This window comes from Dendropsophus ebraccatus, chromosome 7 (assembly GCF_027789765.1).
Source record: "Dendropsophus ebraccatus isolate aDenEbr1 chromosome 7, aDenEbr1.pat, whole genome shotgun sequence".
In the NCBI taxonomy this organism is placed as follows: domain Eukaryota; kingdom Metazoa; phylum Chordata; class Amphibia; order Anura; family Hylidae; genus Dendropsophus; species Dendropsophus ebraccatus.
In genome coordinates, this window is record NC_091460.1 from 128,792,381 (window position 1) to 128,803,418 (window position 11,038).

General features: G+C 39.9%; 1 protein-coding gene across 1 annotated transcript; it reads left to right on the forward strand.

The window, feature by feature from the left end:
- The first annotated feature begins 458 nt into the window (after positions 1–458).
- On the forward strand, positions 459–8,240 carry FABP2 (fatty acid binding protein 2). The gene is made up of 4 exons (XM_069978443.1): positions 459–591; positions 815–987; positions 3,635–3,742; positions 7,937–8,240. The coding sequence occupies exons 1-4, from the start codon at positions 525–527 to the stop codon at positions 7,985–7,987; spliced, it is 399 nt and encodes a 132-aa protein (XP_069834544.1). The 5' UTR covers positions 459–524; the 3' UTR covers positions 7,988–8,240.
- Positions 8,241–11,038: the final 2,798 nt, after the last annotated feature.

Genomic DNA, 11,038 nt, shown 5'->3' on the forward strand with positions numbered 1-11,038 from the left:
AGAGCAGAAATTCCCTTGAACACAATAGGACATTGCTCTGTTCATATTTTACGAGAGGAATTTCAAGCTGAAAATACCCTTATTCCTCGAGAACCATAAAAACTAATGGAAAGTCCCTTAGGGGTGAGTACTTTCTGCATAGGGGACTACTGACTCTCAAAACAGACACAATCCACCTACACTAAGGGCACAACACTTTTACTGGATTACTTCACACACTGGGAAACATAAAAAAAATCTACCTTCTGCTTTCTGCAGTCATAAAATGTTCAGCATGTTGTAAACTCTGCACGGTACAGAATACTGCAATCAATAAGCAGAATCGGGGCAAAGTTTAAGGTGAGGGCTTTTGAAGGCGGAGGATCTTTCAAGTAACATCTTGACCTGAAATCGGACTTTAGCCAGCCACATCACATGACGATCGCCTATTGATAACAGGAATGAATAAATTGGATGGAGGCACAGCGATCTGCATCTCTGGTTGAACATTCTGTGCATCCTAGACATTACCATCAGGCACCACCATGACCTTCAACGGAACCTGGAAAGTTGATAGAAGTGAAAACTATGAGAAATTTATGGAAGTTATGGGTAAGTTATCTATTCTTTTCTTTTTATTCCTTCATTCTTAAAATCATAGGTTTGGAGTTGTCATAAAATTTCATAGCAAAGACTCTATGATACATAACAGAAATGTATCTGTGTAAGATAAAAGCATATGCATTATATGCTACATGTTGTAAGACGTCCATATTCACTAAAGGAGGTATTTGGCCCCCTAGTCTCTCTAAACATATAGCCTGTTCTCTTGCAGGTGTTAATGTTATGAAAAGAAAACTAGCGGCACATGACAACCTAAAGATCACAATCCAGCAAGATGGGGACAAGTTTAATGTGAAGGAATCCAGCACGTTCAGAAGCATCGAGATCAACTTCACCCTCGGGGTAAACTTTGAGTACTCTCTTGCAGATGGAACAGAACTCTCAGTAAGTGACTACTCTATTTTCTGATTACAATATGGTGCGGCCAGTATACTTTTATTGCTGTTACCAAAATAGAATATTATTTTGGATTTATATTGGTTATTGGCCAGGTCCACACACGATAAAATACAAGCAAAATAGGTCCATACGATAAGGAACAAACATGGCGATCTATGAAAAAAACAAGAGCTTGCTCACACATTTTTCCTCAGACTTTAAAGGGAACCTGTCACCCCCCCCCCCCCCCTTGCTGGGGTGACAGGCTCCCGACCCCCCGTTAGAGCCCCCTATACTCACCTAATCCCGCCGGGTCCCGCTTCTGGAGGTGGTCGGGTGATGAAGATCTCAGCCGCTGCAGCCCGGCGCGCGCTGAGAGATGAGTCTCAGCGGGGGGTGACAGGTTCCCTTCAACGGGGGGGTGACAGGTTCCCTTTAAAGTGTCACTGTGGTTTTTCTTTTTTTGCAGAAATCAATAGTCCAGGCAATTTTAAGAAACTTTGTAATTGGGTTTATTAGGCAAATATGCCATTATCTGCATTCAAAAAGACTTTCCCCAGGTCCCCCCCCCCCTCTCTCTCAGTCACTGCTCATTATCAGGAAATCTCGACTATTTTACATCAGTCGAGTCCTGAGGGGAGGGGGAGGAGGGAGATTAGTCACCGGCAGAGAACAGAGGATTACACAGTGGGACCTGTGTGAAAGCCGCTATTCAGAGATCAGAGAGGTCAGTTCTGACTTCAGAGGAGATAGCCCAGTGATGTAGCTGTAAATTAACTCTTTGTTGTCCTGTTTTGGTGCCTCATCTCCCTCCACCCCTCCCCTCTCCATAGAAAACCATGAAGACAGCGGATTTTTTATGATAAAAATGCATTTTTCGGCTAATAAACCCAATTACTAAGTTTCTTAAAATCGCCTGTACTATTGATTTCTGCAAAAAAAATTCAAACGATAGTGACACTTTAACCCTTAGACGACCCAGGGCGTATAGTTACGTCATGGAAGTCTGTCCCCAGACGACCTAGGGCGTAACTGTACGCCCTGGGTGTTTCTCCGGCTATGAAGCGTGCTCCGGAGCGGAGCGTGCTTCATAGCAGGTGGGGGCCGACTGCAGTGAGCAGCCGGGACCTCACCGGTAATGACACGCTGCAGCGATCGCACTGCCGTGTGTCATTAACTCCTTAAACGCTGCGATCGCGGCGTTTAAGTGTAAGTGACAGGGGGAGTCCCCTGTCACTTACCGATCGGGACCCCCGCAGGCTCAATGAGCAGATCGCCGATAACACTGATCAATGCTATGCCTATGGCATAGCAATAATCAGAGTAAAAATCCAAGTACTGTATGTACAAGTCCCCCAAAGGGACTTCAAATGTGTAAAAAAAAAAAGTTAAAAACACTTACACACAACCCCAAAACCCCTCCCCCAATAAAAGTTGAAATAACCCCCCTTTCCCATAATATAAATAAAACATATAAAAATAAATAAATAGATAAACATATAATATACCGTAGCGTGCGTAATTGTCCGATCTATTAAAATATAAAAAGCGTCATTGCAAACGGTAAACGGCGTACACGAAAAGAGGGAAAAAAGTGCGTGGATTACCGATTTTATGTTACATTATATATAAAAAATTTTTATAAAAAGTGATCAAAACGTCCGATCTTCACAAATATGTTATTAATAAAAACTAGAGATCATGACGGAAAAAATGACACCCCATACAGCCCCGTAGGTGAAAAAATAAAACCGTTATAAGCGTCACAATAGTCCCATTTTATTTATAATTAATTGCCAAAAAAAAGGATTTCATTTAAAAAAAATATATATATAACATTAGAGAATCTGTGTAACCTGCATATGGTTGTGTTCGGACTGACCTATAGAATAATAGTATCATGTCGCTGTTACCATATAGTGCATTACGTAGACACAGGAACCCCCCAAACGTTACCATATTGCATTCTTTTTTGCGATTTCACCAATTTATATCTTCATAAATAATATATTTGGAATTCCATCATACATGTTATGGTAAAATGAAAGACGCCATTACAAAGTACAACTATTCCTGTAAAAAACAAGCACTTACATGGCTTGTAGATAGAAAACTGAGAGTGCTAGAGCTCTTAGAAGGGGAGGAGGGGAAAACGGAAACACTAAGATCAAAATTTGCGCGTTCCACTGGGTCATTTTGGGCCTGGTCCTCAAAGGGTTAAAGTAGCACATTATTAGATATATGGGTTGGAATAAGCATACAGGTGCAGTCACATAACAATTCTGCCTTTTGCGATGTGTTCGTGCAGTGACCACATTTACATCTATGGGCTGAACAAAGTCGCTAACTATGTTTGGGCCATAGAAGAAATTGGGGTCCATGCCAGTCCGTGCACAGATACATCAGTACCCAATTGCGACCGTGTGCCTCAGAAAGCACAATTGTGGTGTGACCCCTGTCTGAAGCTGGCTTCTTTATTCGTCTTGGCCGCTAAGGGGTTGTACATGGATAGTTCCATGTGGTATATATAATATATAACCATTCATAATGAATTATCATACATTGCACATTACCTTAATATGTGAATAATATGTTATGTAACCATTCTGCTGGGCTGTATGAGTGATCTCTACATTGTCTTCTCATCCTCCAGGGCTCCTGGGCATTAGAGGGGGATAAGCTGGTGGGATCATTTGTCAGGAAAGACAACGGGAAGGAACTGAAGACCCACAGAGTAATAGTTGGAGATGAACTTGTACAGGTGAATATTCAATATTTAACATTAATTTGTACTTTAGTGTGACCATTATTATTGTCTACATTATTACTGCCTACATTATTACTGCCTACATTATTACTGCCTACATTATTACTGCCTACATTACTGCCTACATTACTACTGCCTACATTATTACTACCTAAATTATTACTGCCTACATTATTACTGCCTACATTATTACTGCCTACATTATTACTGCCTACATTATTACTACCTACATTATTACTACCTACATTATTACTGCCTACATTATTACTGCATACATTACTGCTTACATTATTGTTGCCTACATTATTACTGCCTACATTACTGCTTACATTATTACTGCCTACATTACTGCTTACATTATTACTGCCTACATTACTGCTTACATTATTGCTGCCTACATTATTGTTGCCTACATTATTACTACCTACATTATTACTGCCTACATTACTGCTTACATTATTACTGCCTACATTATTACTACCTACATTATTACTGCCTACATTACTACTGCCTACATTATTACTACCTACATTATTACTGCCTACATTATTACTGCCTACATTATTACTACCTACATTATTACTACCTACATTATTACTACCTACATTATTACTACCTACATTATTACTACCTACATTACTGCCTACATTATTACTACCTACATTATTACTGCCTACATTACTGCCTACATTATTACTACCTACATTATTACTGCCTACATTACTGCCTACATTATTACTACCTACATTATTACTGCCTACATTACTGCCTACATTATTACTACCTACATTATTACTACCTAAATTATTACTGCCTACATTATTACTGCCTACATTATTACTGCCTACATTATTACTACCTACATTATTACTACCTACATTATTGTTGCCTACATTATTACTGCCTACATTACTGCCTACATTATTACTGCCTACATTATTACTGCCTACATTACTGCTTACATTATTGCTGCCTACATTACTGCTTACATTATTGCTGCCTACATTATTACTGCATACATTATTACTGCCTACATTATTACTGCCTACATTACTGCTTACATTATTACTGCCTACATTATTACTGCCTACATTACTACCTACATTATTACTGCCTACATTATTACTGCCTACATTACTATCTACATTATTACTGCCTACATTATTACTACCTACATTATTACTGCCTACATTATTACTACCTACATTATTACTGCATACATTACTGCTTACATTATTGTTGCCTACATTATTACTGCCTACATTATTACTGCCTACATTACTGCTTACATTATTGCTGCCTACATTACTGCTTACATTATTGCTGCCTACATTACTGCCTACATTATTACTGCATACATTATTACTGCCTACATTATTACTACCTACATTATTACTGCCTACATTATTACTGCCTACATTATTACTGCCTACATTATTACTGCCTACATTACTGCCTACATTACTGCTTACATTATTACTGCCTACATTATTACTGCCTACATTACTACCTACATTATTACTGCCTACATTATTACTGCCTACATTACTATCTACATTATTACTGCCTACATTACTATCTACATTATTACTGCCTACATTACTGCCTACATTATTACTGCCTACATTACTACCTACATTATTACTGCCTACATTATTACTACCTACATTACTGCCTTCATTATTACTGCCTACATTATTACTGCCTACATTACTATCTACATTATTACTGCCTACATTATTACTACCTACATTATTACTGCCTACATTATTACTACCTACATTATTACTACCTACATTATTACTGCCTACATTATTACTGCATACATTACTGCTTACATTATTGTTGCCTACATTATTACTGCCTACATTATTACTGCCTACATTATTACTGCCTACATTACTGCTTACATTATTGCTGCCTACATTACTGCTTACATTATTGCTGCCTACATTACTGCCTACATTATTACTGCATACATTATTACTGCCTACATTATTACTGCCTACATTACTGCCTACATTACTGCTTACATTATTACTGCCTACATTATTACTGCCTACATTACTACCTACATTATTACTGCCTACATTATTACTGCCTACATTACTATCTACATTATTACTGCCTACATTATTACTGCCTACATTACTATCTACATTATTACTGCCTACATTATTACTACCTACATTATTACTGCCTACATTACTGCCTACATTATTACTGCCTACATTACTGCCTACATTACTGCCTACATTATTACTGCCTACATTACTACCTACATTATTACTGCCTACATTATTACTACCTACATTACTGCCTTCATTATTACTGCCTACATTATTACTGCCTACATTACTACCTACATTACTGCCTACATTATTACTGCCTACATTACTGCCTACATTATTACTGCCTACATTACTACCTACATTATTACTGCCTACATTATTACTACCTACATTACTGACTTCATTATTACTGCCTACATTATTACTGCCTACATTACTACCTACATTACTGCCTACATTATTACTGCCTACATTACTGCCTACATTATTACTGCCTACATTATTATTGCCTACATTATTACTGCCTACATTATTACTGCCTACATTACTGCCTACATTATTACTGCCTACATTATTACTACCTACATTACTGCTTACATTACTGCCTACATTATTACTGCCTACATTATTACTACCTACATTACTGCCTTCATTATTACTGCCTACATTATTACTGCCTACATTACTACCTACATTACTGCCTACATTATTACTGCCTACATTACTGCCTACATTATTACTGCCTACATTATTATTGCCTACATTATTACTGCCTACATTACTGCCTACATTATTACTGCCTACATTATTACTACCTACATTACTGCTTACATTACTGCCTACATTATTACTGCCTACATTATTACTGCCTACATTATTACTACCTACATTACTGCTTACATTACTGCCTACATTATTACTGCCTACATTACTGCTTACATTATTACTGCCTACATTATTACTGCCTACATTATTACTACCTACATTACTGCTTAAATTATTACTGCCTACAAAACATTCACAACCCAGAGTAACAAGATGCTAAGTACATGATACTTGGATGGTGTTGCTGCCTCCCTAGTAGCAGGGCTTAAGTCTTTCCTAATCCCTTTTAGGCTATCGCTACACTGTAATATGCGTCGCAAGGCAGCAAATTGCATCTAAATCAGTCAGAAAAGATATTTGTGCAGCTTGCTGTCGGATTACTTTATTACACTTGTGATTTAGCAGTAAAAAAAAATTGCATCCAAGTCTCAAGCAATTTGTAGTTACATGCGGCTTGCATTGAGGTGGCGACTGGCAAAGTTGAATGCATCATCAAAGTTGGATTTTTGAGTGACTGTGGCGATGCAGTTGTTTTGTGTCACAAGTTGCAATCCGAACCCATTGAAGGGGATTTCCAATTAAAACCTACTCCAACCTCCACGCTCCACGGCAATCTCCAGATTGCCCCCGGCTCCGTTGTTTTGAATAGGGTTGCGGGTCGGCACATTACCAGTTGCCCAGACCCCCCTCCCCGCGATCTGTTAGTTGTATACGATAGGGAACAAGTAGGTTATAAACCCCTAAACTGTAGTAATGCGACATTGCAATACACATGTCCAGCATGTTGCAGCACATAGTAGAAGATGACCTGATGATTACTGCTATGATATCTATGATAAATACATCACAATGGTCTAAAATATTGTAGAGCAGTGCTTCTCAATTCCAGTCCTCAGGCCTCACCAACAGCATTTCCTTAGTATTTCACAGGTGATATAATTATACTCAGTGCATCAGGTCTTATCACAAGTGATATTTGTATGGGAAATCCTCAAAACATGACCTGTTGGTGAGGCCTGAGGACTGGAATTGAGAAGCACTGCTGTAGAGGGTTATGTGTTTTTGTTTGCTTTGTAATAGTGGACATATCTAAAGCCTAATACAGAATAAAAGGATCCGATAGCAGTCATGATTACTTTAGGTTCTAGATCATCAAAAGGCCACAGATTTTTTTATGAACATAGCCTCATAATACATTTTGACCCCATGATATCTGTTTTGCCTTGATAATATAATTATATACAGTTCCATGGTTTCTGTCCATAACTTTCATGCATCTCAATTTTTTTAGGCATATCTCTATGAAGGAACTGAAGCCAAGAGAATCTTCAAGAGAGCCTAAGCTGTACCTAAAGCAACTGGAAAAGTGCAAGTTACTGAGACACTGATGCCAATACCATCACGGAGACACTGAAGCCAATACCATCACGAAAACACTGATGCCAATACCATCACGAAGACACTGATGCCAACCATCTTCTACACATAAAACAGCAAGATTGTCCATTGTATATATTAAAGAGAAAGCTTATCTAAATGACCATGTGGTCACCATTTCCTTTTTTAGCAATAAAGATGACTGGTTCACAACTGCAGATCACACATTTCATTGTAAAGTAAGGGAAATCTCAAGGGTTCAGAAATTTACCTTAAGGCCCCATTCCACGGAACGATTATCGGCCGTGTTTGGCCGATAATCGTGCTGTGGAATAGAAGGCAACAATCAGCCGACATTATTCATGTCGGCTGATCGTTGTGTTGTTTGTCTTTCAAACACCTTGAAAGACAAACGACTTGGATAGCAGCGATCTGCTGCCGTCGCTCCATGGAATAGAAGCGGCAGCAGCAGACCGCTGCTTTCCTCTATGGGCTGCCCAGACGATCACCCGGGCAGCCCCCCCAGCCCCTCCCGCCCTCACCGCCACATGGAATAGTGGTGGCAGCGAGCGGGGTACAAGGTGCAAACGAGCGCTGACAGTGGCCCGTGGAATAGGGGCTTTAGCTTTTCCCTTCAAGGAGAAGTCTTGTCAAATTCAAACAAGGTATGAAGTGGGGGGGGGGGGGGGGATTTGCGGGAAAATAATAAACCAATAATAAACCAATTGAACTTATGCCTCCGTAGCGCTGTTCCCGGGTCCATGCTGACAGCCAACAATGTCATTTTCGTCTGGAATCCGGGTGCGTCAAGTACCTGGCTCTTTAAGTTGTAACATCAAGACCCACCTAAGCAATTGCCTGCCCCAGTTAGGGTGCGGTTACACAGAGAGATTCATCTGACAGATTTTTGAAGCCAGGAACAAACTATAAACTGGGAACAGGTCATAAAGGAAAGACTGAGATTTCTCCTCTTTTCAAATCCATCAAATCTCTCTGTGTAAAAACACCATAAGGGTACGTTCACACGTACCGTGCTGCTGCTGGCAGCGGATTTCACAGCGAAACTCAGAGTGAAATCCGCAAACATACGGTACGTGTGAATGTACCCTTAGGGTACAAACCCACTTGACGTATTTGCTGCGTGAATCAGTCTTAAAAATAAGCAGGCAAAACGCAGGTTGGCTTTATACAATTGTTCTGCGTTAAAATACGCAATTGCGTATTTTTGAAGCGTGAAGCTACATGCGTTTTTCGCACAGGTTGTTAACAACTGATGCTTTGCTAACAAGCTTCACGCTTCAAAAATACGCAATTGCGTATTTTAACGCAGAACAATCGTATAAAGCCAACCTGCGTTTTGCCTGCTTATTTTTAAGACTGATTCACGCAGCAAATACGTCAAGTGGGTTTGTACCCTTGAAGTAGCTCAAATCTGCAGGGAGTCTTTATCCACTGGCAACTACAGCAGCACTTTATTCATTTTATCAGATTTCCATAGAATCTAAAAATGCTGATAATACTGACCTCTAGTGGATATTTAGGAAATTGTGAGTATTTGCTACTTGAAAGTATTCTTGACATTTTAAATTGGTTTTCACACAAACATCATTCACCCCTTATCCCAGCAGTCGGAGCCACCAATCGTATGAACAATGGTCTTGTGGGCCCCTTGGTTGAATGGGATGGAAAGCAGGACACATGTGGAGTTGTTCCATTGAAATCTTGATGAAAATTTCAACACCAAGAAAATAGCACATACTGAACTAACATAACAGATTTTACTGAATATATTAAAGCATATTTAAAAGTCCATACAGTAAGGAAAAAGAGGTGAGGGAACTAGGTGCTGTACGATAATAGCAAAAATACACCTAAATGCTGATCATACAACCACAAGCAACTGGTCTAAAACACATGTACTGTACATATGATACAATGTACATGCAATAATGGTGAGTAAGACATGCTAGGTTTGGGAGCATTTGATTTTTTAGCTTTAGGGTAGAATACAGCTTACGGCCATTCACTTAATTACATTATGTGGACATAGCCTTTCTGTCTTTTCACTCCACTCCTGGTTTTGGTTGCTATGAGGACCTGACATGAGGACCAAATACTGCCTGAAATATACTGTGTGTGAACCCAGCCTTAGGCTAAGTTCACACACCGTATGAACCGTATACGGAAATATACGTCCATTGCTCCCTAGGAATCCTGGCTGGAGCGTATGCACATAGTTAACGCTCCGGCCGGGATCCCTAGTGGCGCCGTAAACAACTGACATGTCAATTTTCTGCGCCCGCCATTTAGTGAATAGCGGCCGCAGAAAAGCATATCAGTGCACACTATGGACTGAGCGGCTCCGGCTGTTCGCTCCATAGTGTGCTGTGGGGAGTTCTGATGCGGGGCACGCACAGATGCGCCCACATCAGAACACCGCAGCCGAAAAGATCATCCGGCCTGTACTGCGGTACCAGCAGGGATGATCTTTTCAGAGACCTGGCCGGGTCACGGAACGGGTGGTCTCTTACGAAGTGTGCACATAGCCTTAGGGTGCGTTCACACGTACAGGATCGCAGCAGATTTGATGGGGTGGATTTGATGCTATGTTCAGTTATTTAGATCAAATCTGCTGCGATACAGTGTGTGTGAAGCTACCCTTAAAGCTCAACATGGGTACAGTGACTTACTAGACCACCTGTATGTCTTTACTGCCCTAATGCTCCAGAGACACTATTGTACTATCCCCCTGCTGTAGTATGAAAGGGCTTCATCATTCATCAGAACACCACGTTAGGATATTACTGCCTCTTCAGTATCTTCAAGGTAATGCAGATGGCCATACAACGGAGGAAAAAGCACAGTTTTAATTGATGTTGGATGCACTGAAGAAAACAGAGGCCACATATCCCCAGGCAATCCAAAGCTTTCAAGTCTCCCAGAATTATTTTTTAGAGGTTATCACTAACATATCTAAAGCATTACTGTCATTTAAATGGACACGTCAAAGGTTTGT